General features: G+C 35.0%; 2 protein-coding genes across 4 annotated transcripts in view; one reads left to right on the top strand and one right to left on the bottom strand.

The window, feature by feature from the left end:
- Positions 1-3,534: 3,534 nt before the first annotated feature.
- Positions 3,535-10,586, top strand: LOC107757298 (anaphase-promoting complex subunit 7). Its single transcript, XM_016574743.1, has 11 exons — positions 3,535-3,769; positions 4,353-4,542; positions 5,922-6,041; positions 6,178-6,289; positions 6,401-6,554; positions 7,500-7,642; positions 7,733-7,850; positions 7,919-8,115; positions 8,325-8,549; positions 9,404-9,554; positions 9,634-10,586. The coding sequence occupies exons 1-11, from the start codon at positions 3,669-3,671 to the stop codon at positions 9,821-9,823; spliced, it is 1,701 nt and encodes a 566-aa protein (XP_016430229.1). The 5' UTR covers positions 3,535-3,668; the 3' UTR covers positions 9,824-10,586.
- Positions 10,587-10,826: 240 nt separating this feature from the next.
- Positions 10,827-13,699, bottom strand: part of atp2a2a (ATPase sarcoplasmic/endoplasmic reticulum Ca2+ transporting 2a) — a 28,124-nt gene continuing 25,251 nt past the window's right edge. For 2 of the 3 annotated variants that reach the window (XM_016574741.1, XM_016574740.1), the window contains exon 21: positions 12,516-13,020. In XM_016574741.1, the coding sequence (XP_016430227.1) occupies positions 12,745-13,020 (276 nt within the window). In that variant the 3' untranslated portion in view covers positions 12,516-12,744. Of the gene's footprint in view, positions 11,412-12,515; positions 13,021-13,699 lie in introns of those variants that run through there. The other variant, XM_016574742.1, reaches the window with a different exon arrangement.

Genomic DNA, 13,699 nt, shown 5'->3' with positions numbered 1-13,699 from the left:
TTTTTTTTTTTATTCGGTGGTGGAAACAGGCTTTCATAATTATCTACATTTTCATATTTCTGTTTATATTGAATTCAGACTTATTTCCGAAATAAGCCTATTTAAAATCAGTTGTCTTCCAATTACATTTATTTGCTAATAATCAGGGAAACTCATTGTTTTGTTAATCGTGCATGTTATTTATTTGTGTATTTATGTGCGTAGATTAACAATATGCGTTTCTAAGATCATCTGCATCATTTGCAAAGGATGGTTTGTCTTCACCGGTGTGGTTTTTGCAAGAAAGATTTTAGGAGTTGTGTTGCAACTCTTTGTCTGGTACATTTCAATACTTTGCACAGCAGCAAGGCACAAAATAACCACATTTCTGTAGATCTCCCAGAGCCATCGCAGTGATCAAAGACCTACTATCAGGAGCTTGAAGCTGTTCATAAAGTGGTGTCAGTGTGATTAATTTTATATAATGCAGTTTTCCTTTTGTTTTTTAAAGGGATTTTACATGAACATTTGCAGAGAGATTTACTCTGTTGTTGTGAGATGTGATCAAATGTGCACTTTGTAGTTGATTGTGGGAAACCGATTCAAAACTGTTAGGTAACAGTTTGAAGTGGACATGCATATGAGCCTGAACCCCTGCAACGACGCTTACAACGGGAACCTTTTCTTACCTGCAAATTGGACTGAAGTCGGTTTCAAAATTCCAAAGACCCCAGACCATATATCACCCGTTTGAACATGATGATGATTCAGTTGCATATAACATACAACTGAACTGACATGTACCTCTGTACACATAACCCAGTGAAGCCTGGTAAAATAATATACATATCATCAATGTGATTGTTTTGTGTGTGTATGTGTATGGGATCCATTTGTTCTGGTTTGGGGACAACAAAGAATTCAATAAAAGCTGTGACAGTCATTAAAATCTGTGTGTGAATAATTAAATGTATATCTAAGGGTATATAAAAGGATGTATTTAAGTAATTTGAAGAACAAAATTGTTTAGATTTACGGAAGTCCTAAGAGGCCAAGGATTATAATTTTTTTTTCTTGTTTTGTCGTGATAACGACTTAATTTTCTCATGATCACGACATAGCAAAAGTTGTTTTCTCGTGATCACGACTTAATATTTTCTTGTGATCTCGACATAACGAAAGTTGTTTTCTCGTGATCACGACTTAATTATCTCGTTATATCGACATAATGAAAGTTGTTTTCTCGTGATCACGACTTAATTATCTCGTTATATAGACATAATGAAAGTTGTTTTCTCGTTATCACGAATTAATATTTTCTTGTGATCTCGACATAACAAAAGTTGTTTTCTCGTGATCACGACTTAATTATCTCGTTATATCGACATAACGAAAGTTGTTTTCTCCTTATCACGACTTAATATTTTCTCGTGATCTCGAAAGTTGTTTTCTCGTTATCACGACTTAATATTTTCTTGTGATCTCGGCATAATGAAAGTTGTTTTCTCGTGATCACGACTTAATTATCTCGTGATCTGGACATAACAAAAGTTGTTCTCTTAAGTCAGTGTTTCCCAACCGGGGTGCCAGGGTGCCGTGTAAAAAATCCTTTTTTAATATTTTTAAATTGCTAAAATGTTCAAAAAAGCATCTATTATATAATATCCATTTCTGATGTCGCCAATAATTAGAGATGCACCGAAATTTCGGCTGCCGAAAATGAGTTCACCGCTCAGGTTTCACTTTCATGTGGTGTGACGCTCTGCGTGTTATCCCGCTCTATGCGTGTGTGTCGCTCAGTCGCTCCACTCGTATACCATTCATGCGAATCGGAACAGCAAAGTCCACTCAAAAACTGAGCCGACAGGAAACATCGATGTAGTACAGTATTGTTTATGTCTGCAATAGCCCTACTGTGTCAAACAGCATCCCAAGCTTGTAACGCACATGATATCAGTCACAGCATATCCTCTATGACTACTAAAAATGACAAATTCTATATAATTTTATTTCAAATAAAAGGAAAATAAAGTGAGTTGAATCTAAGCAGCTCTAAAAGATTTTAGAATAGTTCTCTGCATCCTTCTGAAGGCGCTCCTCCTGTGTTTGCGGTGTTGCTTTATGAATTCATTAAATGTAAGTAATGATCAATACTGCACAAATTATAGCGGTCATGAAGAAGGTCCTTATTCTGTCCTAAACGTGTACAGTAAAGTGGATATACAGTATAGGCTACAACACCCCATCAGTTATATTCAGGTCTACAGTGCCAGATGTTGGCGCAGTTTTGTAACTTAGAGAACAACTTTCGTTATGTCGATATAACGAGATAATTAAGTCGTTATCACGACAAAACAAGAAAGAAAAATGTATAATCCATGGCCTCATAGGACTTCCGTTAACTAACATTTCTCAATCAAACATTTCACAGATACCCAATAACTTAATAAAGTATCCAATCTTACCTCCTAAGCCAATAATACAAAATAAATAACCAAGTTATTAGGTGTTTTTCACAAGTTGAAATAAATATTGATAGTTCATATGAGTGCATTTAATTATATTGTTCTTAAAATAATTGTAATTACAATCAACATTTTCTCAAAATTTTCTTGTAAAATATTATAGAGTTGCAAAGAGTTAGAAAACATTTTGAGGTAGGAGAGTAGGAGTCCAAGGCAAGTTTTCTCTCCATTTCAATACGCATATATATATATATATATATACTAATCTTTTCTACACTCTGTTGACAACAGTGTACACTCTGTTGTCAATAAAATAAATTAATCACTATTAATATCATTACTTCCTTTCAGTATTTCTAAAGAAAGCAGTCACAGATACCCAATAACTTAATAAAGTATCCAATCTTACCTCCTAAGCCAATAATACAAAATAAATAACCAAGTTATTAGGTGTTTTTCACAAGTTGAAATAAATATTGATAGTTCATATGAGTGCATTTAATTATATTGTTCTTAAAATAATTGTAATTACAATCAACATTTTCTCAAAATTTTCTTGTAAAATATTATAGAGTTGCAAAGAGTTAGAAAACATTTTGAGGTAGGAGAGTAGGAGTCCAAGGCAAGTTTTCTCTCCATTTCAATACGCATATATATATATATATATATATATACTAATCTTTTCTACACTCTGTTGACAACAGTGTACACTCTGTTGTCAATAAAAGAAATTAATCACTATTAATATCATTACTTCCTTTCAGTATTTCTAAAGAAAGCAGACTTAAACAGCAATAATAATGTCTAATAATTGATATACGATAATGAAGAGGACGTTCATAAGAAATAATGATTTAAGAACCAATAATTTTCTCAAAAACAGCAGGGTGAAATCGTTATAAACATCATGTGCCAAGTGCGAACTGCGAAGACTTTTCGTTTGGCGATTAATTTTTCCCATCCGGCTTTTATTTTGAAATCGCATCATTTCCTGCCGTTGAAAAAACTCTTCTCTGTAGCGCTTCTGCATCTTTGTGCCAAGTGCGAACTGCGAAGACTTTTCGTTTGGCGATTAATTGTTCCCATCCGACTTTTATTTTGAAATCGCATCATTTCCTGCCGTTGAAAAAACTCTTCTCTGTAGCGCTTCTGCATCTTCCGCTGTGTCGCGGCCCGTCTGTTAACTAGAATTGTGCTTTGAAATTGAAAGCTAATCGATTGAAGATGAATGTGATCGATCATGTGCGGGATATGGCAGCGGCCGGACTGCACTCTAATGTCCGGATCATCAGTAGTTTACTCCTGACCATGAGCACCAACAACCCGTGAGTCTCTCCAGGGCTTCACAATGTAAACACATCTGAGCTGTCGCATGTGAAGTAAACTGCGTCTGTCCAGTGATATTACAATTCAACGGTTTATTTATTAGTTACACAGCAAGTCATGCAGAAACACAGAAATGTGTTATTCTGTAAGCTCGTAAGAAGTCAATATAATAAATGTATTAATGTATTTAAGACCGCAGAGCAACAGTTCACCATGGTAGCCATAGTTTTCCCAAAATACTGTGGTTGCTACAGTCATTTCAATAGCTACCGTAGTTTTCAGGCATGTAGGATCATAAATTATTATTTAATCTCCTTCAAATGGTGTAAGACACCTGATTTTGATTCCAAGATACAACAATTTGACTGATTAATTATTGTAGTGGCTTTGCTATTTTGGGGGGAAAAAACATGATCAGTTCTTGCTTATGTTGTTTAATTTAACTTCAACACTCAGTTCCACGTGAATAAAATCAAGCAGTTGTCAAGTTCTCATGAAATACACTGAAATGCATCATGGCAGTTTGCCTCAGTTTCAAGAGATGAACCCAAAGCCATATAAGTGTGTGTTTCTCTTTTTCAGTGAGCTTTTCTCACCGTCTCAGAAGTACCAGCTGCTGGTGTATCATGCTGATGCTATTTTCCATGATAAAGAGTACAGGAACGCAGCCTGTAAGTACAACATGGCTTTACAGCAGAAGAAAGTGCTCAGCAAAACATCTAAAGTCCGTCCATCCAGCACAGGCGGCACAACATCTGCAGTTCAGGCACAGGTGAGCTCCACCAAACCCTCCTGATGAGCCTCACACACACATCCACTCAATACCATCGTTTGTTACATTACCTGGGCTTAATCACTACAGTTTGTATCATTAGGTAAGTTCATGCTAAATGAATAAATGTAAATAGTACAGTTCATTTTTTTATTAAAAAAAATTGTGATGACTTGGTATTAGCCACTGTCATTAAAAATATATTGCACTACCATACAGACATTTGGTCAGTAAGATTTTTAAATGTTTTTGAAAGAAATCTCTAATGCTCATCATTGCTGTAATATTGTGAAATATTATTACAATTTAAAATAACATTGCTATTATAAAACGGATAGTTCCGGTCCTTGATTCTAATTGGTTGAGCCAAGTTCGAAGCTGTTGTAAATTACTCTACAAACATACACCTTTTGTTTACATTTGTGTGTTGCCCGGCAACCGCTTTGTTGGAACCACAACTGTTTCTGAGGAACTACATTGTTTGGCGGAAGACTGATGTTTTTATTAATATCATTACACTTTATTTACTCTGTTTTATTTTGTGAAACCGTACTACGTATATGGAATAACCGTTTTAAAAAACAGTAAGCCCCGTGAAGCCGTGGTTTACAGTGAATTAATAACAGCTAAGGGGGTTGTAGGCACTCCGCTTCGTTTACATAAATTGACTGTAAACCATGGCTTCTTGGGGCTTATTGCTTTATTTTAAGATACTTTAAAATTTAAAATGTAATTTTATGAATTCAGCATCATTACTCTAGTCTTCAGTTTCACATGATCCTTCAGAAATCATTCTAATATGCTGATTTAGTGCTGAAGAAACATTTCTTATTATCAATGTTGAAAACATTTGTGCTGCTTAATATTGTTTTGTGGAAATCATGTAAATTTTGTTTCATGATTCTTTAAGAGAAAATGCTAAAGAACACCATTTATTTGAAACATAAATAAACTTTGGTAACATAAAATTTCACTTTTGATCAATTAAAGGTTTTCTTGAATAAAAGTATTAATTTCTTTCAATTAAAAAAGTCTTACTGACCTCAAACCTATGAACGGTAGTGTATATATTATATTATATTATGCCCACCATAACAATATCGTGCATATTCATTACCGTGATATATCGCATTACCGAATACCGGCACAAGTCTAATTATATTATATTATATTATTGCTATTGAATTGTTATTATTTTTTGGCAGAAAATATTATTTAGTCAGAAAAAAAAAGATTGTGTGAAATAGTAATAGTGATGCTTGTCTATTCAAACACGACTAATTATTATGATTTCATAGAATTGATAAGATTTGTTGTTGCTGTGGCGTTTTGGTGTTCATTTGAATGGAGTTAACCAACTCTGTGTTCATCAACTACAGAACTTGCCGTCAGAGATTGAAGTGAAATATAAAATCGCAGAGTGTTATACTATTCTGAAGCTGGATAAAGATGCCATATCCGTGCTGGAGGGAATCCCTTCACGCCAGAGAACGCCAAAGGTGTGTTTTCACACGCGGTCTAGTGCTTTTTTTGTTTTACAAATCTGTGTGTGTGTGAATCTAACAAGCTAATATACACATAATTATTAAGTCTCAAAAGTGGCATAAAAGAGCACTTTGTTTGATTGTTTTCCAGATCAACATGATGCTGGCGAATCTTTACAGGAAGGCTGGTCAGGAGCGTTCAGCCGTCACAAGCTATAAGGAGGTGTTGAGACAGTGTCCTCTGGCTCTTGATGCTATTATTGGTCAGTAAGAATACAGCCGTGTTCCTGTGGTGGTGCATCTTGTCCTTTCTTTGTCTTGAAAGTTCACTCTGAACCCAACATTAAAGCCTCGTCCTGTCTGCTCCGCTGCAGGGCTTCTGTCTCTGTCGGTGAAGGGGGCAGAGGTCGCTTCCATGACGATGGACGTGATTCAGAGCATCCCGAATCTTGATTGGCTGTCTGTCTGGATTAAAGCACATGCTTTCACACACGGAGGGGACAATCAGAGAGCCATCAACACTATCTGGTGAGGATAGGACACTGTCAGTTCAATTGGGCTTTTCATGATCAAATTCAGGATTTCAGTAAAGCAACTTTCATTTCTTAGCTGTTGTGTGGCCATGGAAACATTTTGGAATAATTAAAAAACTTTTTTTTTTCTGTAGCAATCTTTACATTTATACATGATTTATAAATGTTTTTTTTTTTATAAATAAAATTGTGTGATTTGGTATTAGCCACCACTGTCATCAAAAAGTATGATCTTGTATTAGATTAGATTAGATTCTGTTGTTGTATTATTTATATACTATTATAGTATTTATGAATATATTTTGAATGAGCTTTTTTTATATTTTCAGTAATTTTGTCATTTATTCGTTTTTTTATATTTATATTTAGTTTTTATTATTTCTGTTTTAGTCATTTTAGTACTTGAAGTTCAACATTTTTAATTGTCATTTCTTTTGTTTTAGTTTTCGTCTTATTTTTATAAAAAAGTTTATTTCAGCATTATTTCAATTAAAAAATTATTTAAAATAGTCTTAGTTAACAATAACAATGATTATATTGTATTTAAAGTATATGAATTATATTAGATTCACAGTCATTGTATTATTTATTTACTCTTATAGTATTTAATATTTTGAATTAGCTTTTGTATTTTTAGTTTTCTTTTTAATTTTAAGTTTTAGCAATTTTGTTATGCAATATTTTTAATATATTTTAATACTTATTTCAGTCAGTAGTCGAGGCAACATTTTTTTTTTATTCAAACAATTTCATTCAAGTTTAAGTTTTCATGCAATATTTATTTTATTTCAGATTTCAATTAATAATTTTTGTTATTAATAACAATGATTATTTTGTTTTGTAGATTTCCCATGCAAAAATATTTAGAAAGTAATTGCTCGCCTGTCACGTGCGTAGCTCTTATGTGTGAGTTTTTGTTGACTAGTCCATCTCTCCTCAGCTCTTTGGAGAAGAAGTCACTCTTGAGGGATAACGTTGATCTTTTAGTCACTCTGGCAGATGTGTACTTCAGGGCTGGAGACACCAAAAACTCCATCCTGAAGTTTGAGCAGGCACAGATGCTCGACCCTTACCTGATCAAAGGTGCATGGCATCAACCAGTCCTTTACCAATCTAGATACACTGCATGACGATTCTTGTTTGTTTGAATGAAATGATCATGCTGGTTTGCAGGTATGGATGTATACGGCTATCTTATGGCTAGGGAGGGTCATCTGGAAGATGTGGAGGTTCTCGGAGGACGATTGTTCAACATATCTGACCAGCATGCTGAGCCCTGGGTCATATCTGGGTGAGTTTGACCTTCTCCTAATGTGTCTGAAACGCGGTTGAACGCTCTTATTGTTTTGTTTTCCCCAGATGTCACAGTTTCTACAGTAAGCGGTACTCTCGCGCGCTGTATCTGGGAGCTAAAGCCATCCAGCTGAACAGCAACAGTGTGCAGGCGCTGCTCCTGAAGGGGGTGGCGCTGAGGAACATGGGCCGAGTGCAGGAAGCCATCATACACTTCAGAGAAGCCATGAGACTGGCGCCCTGTCGTCTGGACTGCTATGAAGGCAAGAAAGAATTTCACGATAATAGGGATATAATGTTGTTATGCATATTTTGTAGGGTAGATCTTGATAGTTTTGTGCAATAAAAGTTTATAGATATTTAGTCTATTGATTTGCTGAATATCTGTTAGTTACTGTCCTGTTTTATAAAGGTTAGACAAAGCCCACAGTCTTTTTCAGTCATCTCATAGTGATACGTCCCTTGTTTTCAGGTCTGATTGACTGCTATCTTGCCTCTAATGGTGTCCGGGAGGCTATGGGAATGGCCAACAATATTTACAAGACCCTGGGAGCGAACGCCCAAACTCTCACCATCCTGGCCACAGTGTGTCTGGAAGATCCCATGACCCAGGAGAAGGCCAAGACTCTGCTGGACAAAGCCCTCGCTCAGCGGCCAGACTATATCAAAGCTGTCGTGAAGAAAGCAGAGCTCCTCAGTATGTCAAAAAGTCACACGTCTTTCTATGTTAATCGTAAACTGTGCAATTATTTCATTATGATTTATTTTGTTTATTATATTTTTTCTATGTATTATTATTATTGTTTTGTTGTTGTTAATTGATTATGATTTATTGATTTAATTATAATCATTTTATTTCATAATAATATATTTTTATTTGATTTATTTATTTTAATAGTGATTTATTTATTCCATTTGTCATTTTATTTATTTTATTGTTATTCTAGTTTTCTTTATTAACTAGCTATCATATTAATTACATTATTTTGTTTTTAATTTTATTATAATTTTTATTATATACTTTTTCTATTATTATTATTTTTTACTTATTTATTCTTCTATTATCAAATTATCATTATTATCTACTTTATGTTGTTATTATAACTTTTTATTTATTGATTACATTATTATTATAAATTATTATTTAAATTTTTATTTTTTTGTATTATTTATATTACTTCCTATTTATTAATTATATTATTATTTTATACTTTTCTAATTATTATTATTATTATTATTTATTCTTCTAATTCTTCTATTTATTATTAGTTTTATTATTATTTAAAATTAGTCATTAATAAATACTTTTTTTTATTTTTTTTATTTTCATTTTATTTTATCAATTTAATTCGTAGTAGTAATTTATTTTGATGTATTTTTCTATTTATTTATTTTTTCATTATATAGTTTATTATTATTGTTGCCGTTTTTGTTGTTCTTTAACTGTTATGAAAGTTAGTTATGAAATAACACATTATTGTTAATAATTAAGCTTCAAAAGCTGATATTTTGGTGTAATGCTGTGTAAAATCTCAATTATTTTCGTTACAGGTCGAGAACAGAAGTATGAGGAAGGAATAGCACTTCTACGGAACACTTTAGCCAATCAGAGCGACTGCGTGCTGCACAGGATGCTGGGGGATTTTCTCGTAGCTGTTAATGACTATCAGGAGGCCATGGACCAGTACAGTATAGCGCTAAGGTAACGTCATCCACACTGTACGGTAAAATCGTAAGCATTAGAGTCGAGCAGAACTGACTGTTCTATTCCTCTTCTGTAGCCTCGATCCAAATGACCAGAAGTCTCTGGAGGGCATGCAGAAGATGGAGAAGGAGGAGAGTCCCACAGACGCCACGGTGGAGCTGGACGGGGACGATATGGAGGGCAGCGGGGAGGAGGGAGATCTGGAGGGCAGCGACAGCGAGGCGGTGCAGTGGGCTGATCAGGAGCAGTGGTTCGGCATGCAGTGACCCTCAGCACTTCAGAAAAACACCCACACTCTTGGATTTTGATGTGTGAGAGTGGAGAGATGCCATTATTGCTCACTGCTGCTGTCTAGTGGTGAGTTACGAACACTGACTTTATTCGGATTTGTGGATGACCTTTGGATTTGTTTGGTAGCTTGTCCTTAAAGTTTCCAGTTTTGGCATATCCAAAGATTATCTTTCTCATACAGCACTACACAGATTCAGTCTGTCACCAGCTTGGCCACAAGCTGCAGATGTTGGACTAAATACACAAATGATTCACTCTTAATGTATTTTCTAACAGTTTTTAAACATCATGGGCTTCACTTTTGCTGTTTTGGGTTAAACACAGGACTAGGCAACTGTGCTACTTATTTTTCATAAAGGTGTCAGATCTGTCATTTGTTTTGCATGCTCTAAGCTTTTTTCAGTAAAAGTGATGATTGTTAAAGAGGCATCTTTTAAATGAACCACAATCACACAAAATCTTTAGGTTTTTTTTCTGATCTGGTGTGTAATGAAGACATGTCAAAGTCGTATATCACGCCAAAATCAAAAAGAAAAGGTTTTGTGTAGAAAATGAATCCTGTTAGGAATTTCACATTTTTATGGCATTTAAGTACATTTCAGCCATTTGTTTAATGCTCCTTCAGCGTGGTGATTTCTATTAAGATAATGCAGCGATACTATTTAAAAAAAAATTTTTGCTTTGAAAATGTTTGTATTAAGAGATTTATTACTTATACAAAAGTGGCTTATTTTATGCATTTTTTTCCCTTTTGGTTTTGGTGTGAATAACTCATATAAATTCATTTCTGTAGCCCTATGTGCGTTATTTTTTTTCATTGTCTTGTTTTGTTTCTGTATTGTTGTAAATAAGGCTATTTTTAAATGTTTTTGAATTAAAATCATGGCATGAAAAATGTTGACGTGCTCAATGTTACTAAACAGAATCTCGCTTTTCCTCATACAAAACCCTGTTGACACGGTAAAGAAACAGCAGTGCAACCATGTAATATCATTTTATTAACCAAGTCTTTGTGATAATTACAACACTGATTCGGCAGCACCCGCCCTCTGTTGTCATGGGAACTGCTGTAAAAGACCGCATGTCTCTCAATGTCACACACACCTAACACGAGCCTCTGCTTTAAAACATATTGCACATCCCCGGTGCAAAGCAACAAGAACAATCAGTTTTGGTTAATTTAAAAGATCTGAGAAACGATGCCTTTTTCACTAATGGCATCTTTTTGTCTTTTCAAATGAAATATTGCAGTGCTATACAAGAGTTTCTAACAAAAGGGGACATGCACCATGAAAACTGCTGTAATGTTTAATGCATTTATTTTTTTTCCCCCAAATTTCACTGGCTTCAGACGGGTTTAACCTGGAATATCAGGTCTAAATTTTTCCACTCCTAATGTTTGAGCTTCTTCTAAACTAATGAGACAAATTCTTAGGTTTTAGCACAGTTGACATGCAGGCCTAGAAAGATGTGTGGAGCTGCCGAAAACAACATGCACTAAAGTCAAGAAAACCTCAGCTTCTGCAAGGAATACAGAGAGCGGATTGGCTTAATCATCCCGAGCTAGAGAGAGAGAGAGAGAGATGGCAAAATAAGGACACATTTGAGCAAACAAATGAAAAACACAACGATACTGTATACATAAAGAAATGTGATGTCATGCAACTATAGTTAGACATGATTAAATGCCTCTTTACAGAGTTACATATAGATCCTTTAGAAACATTGTAGAGACAGTTGCACGACGTCAGTCAATCTGATGCAAGCAGCAGTACAAACAAACATGAGGTTGTGAATGTGTATTATGTGAGCAGTACTCACTCGCTGATGCACACAGGACAAAATTATTAGTTTTAATAGCAAATTTAATCATGCATGTCTGTTGGTCACCTGCAGTAAGACACTTTTACAAGAGAACTGATCATTATTATTATTATTTTTAAAGGAAGAAAAAAAAAAATTGGACCCCTAATGAATAAATTGTGCCATTTATAGATGTAAAGAGGTCCCGTGTAATAATGCCAGGGTTTTAATCTCAGAATTCATCCTAGATATAACAACAAAAAAGGGATCATTTGTGCTCAGTTCATTTACTCAGCATCTAGTATTTACACACACACATTACAGTAAAAATAATTCATCTATAATATTACAATCACTACACTGTTCCTATAAATACATCCAGCACATGAAAAAGTAAACATCTTCCGAGGATCTGCGCAAAGCATATTCTAAACACACTGTCAGTGTCATGTTGTCTTTTTTACTAAAGCATTAATAACATAAAACCATGAACAGCTAGTGTTTTAGTTGAAGGGAAGAAGTACATTTGGCTAGTCTTCTATCGAGCAAAAATAAAGTCAGGAAAGGGGTCCTAAGAAAGCAACGGACGGAACTGAGGTAGCTGCAATCTACTTAACACAGAGGAAATCTTTTTGCTTCAAGCGAGGAAAGGAAACAGAAACGACATGGGTGACGTTGCAGTGGAAAACATCTAAATATAACCCAAATGCACATTCGCTCTTTTTGGCCCAGCGGACTCAAAAGGCTATAAAGAAATCTTAGAGCTCTGAGCCAAAAATATCCAAAGAAATCTGATCAATTTTTCATCTCTGCACTTTAAGCATCCAAAAAAAGGCCATAAGGGGGACCTGAGAAAATATACACCTTTCATAAGAAAACAAACAAAAAAAAAGTGCTTAAAATTGAATGATAAAAAAGGAACATACTATTCTCCGACAACAATATGCCATATATGAGGATAAACATTATATATACACTTAAAAAAAAAATTTAAACAAGGCTGAAATGCATGTGCAAATGTGAACGGGTGACTGTTGTTCCTTGTTAATGTTTCTTCTCTGGTTATTTGGAGTCATGTGTTAGCTTGGATGGGTCAGGAGGACCAGAGCTGCTGGGTTATGTTAGTGTCTGTGCCGTACAGCCACACCACTAGAGGGAGTGTCAGAGCTACGAAGGGCCAGGAGACGCCCTCAGTGCATGCAGAGAGGGACCAGCCTCTCTTGTCGGGCTCCTGGTCCAGGTCTTTACCGGGCTCCGGGTAGTTCCTCGCGATGAATTTGAGCAGCTCGTCCATGAGGATGACAGGCAGTGAGATCTTCAGCACCATCAGCCACTGGGTCACATTCAGAGCGGTGATCTGGAAGATGACCTGAGGAACAGCAGAGGGTGAAGCAAAGAAAATATGGAATGAAACGGGGATCGACACAAAGGCTTTCACAGACACCAGTGTACCAACAGCCTATAGGCTTTAATTATATTTTATTTAATAATCATTGACAATAACGGTCTTTTATTTAATATATTAGTGAATGTACAGCGCTCTCTCCCACCTTCAATACCACGACTGAGGTGCCCTTGAGCAAGGCACTGAACCCCCAACTGCTCCCCGGGCGCCGCAACAAAAAATGGCTGCCCACTGCTCCGGGTGTGTGGTCACGGTGTGTGTGTGTGTGTTCACTGCTGTGTGTGTGCACTTAGGATGGGATAAATGCAGAGCACTAATTCCGAGTATGGGTCACCATACCTGGCCACATGTCACTTCACTTCACTATTATTTAATATACTATTTATTAAATTAATTAACTTATTACTTTCTACTTTTATGCTTATTAATTATTATGAATGATATATTTTATAATATAATATAAATAAGTAATAACATGTCCACACAATTTTTAAAAGGATTTCAACGTAAAAAGTATGTATTCATATAGTATTCAGTATAGATTTCTTTATTTTAAATAATAATAACAACAACTATAGATTTTAGAATAACTATATAGATTTTTCTGAGTGACATGGATATATATATATATATATATATATAT

This window comes from Sinocyclocheilus rhinocerous, unplaced genomic scaffold (genome assembly GCF_001515625.1).
Source record: "Sinocyclocheilus rhinocerous isolate Xijiao unplaced genomic scaffold, SAMN03320098_v1.1 scaffold293, whole genome shotgun sequence".
Classification (NCBI taxonomy): Eukaryota; Metazoa; Chordata; class Actinopteri; order Cypriniformes; family Cyprinidae; genus Sinocyclocheilus; species Sinocyclocheilus rhinocerous.
The sequence above is the reverse complement of the archived record's forward strand: the minus strand, read 5'-3'. Positions and strand labels throughout refer to the sequence as shown.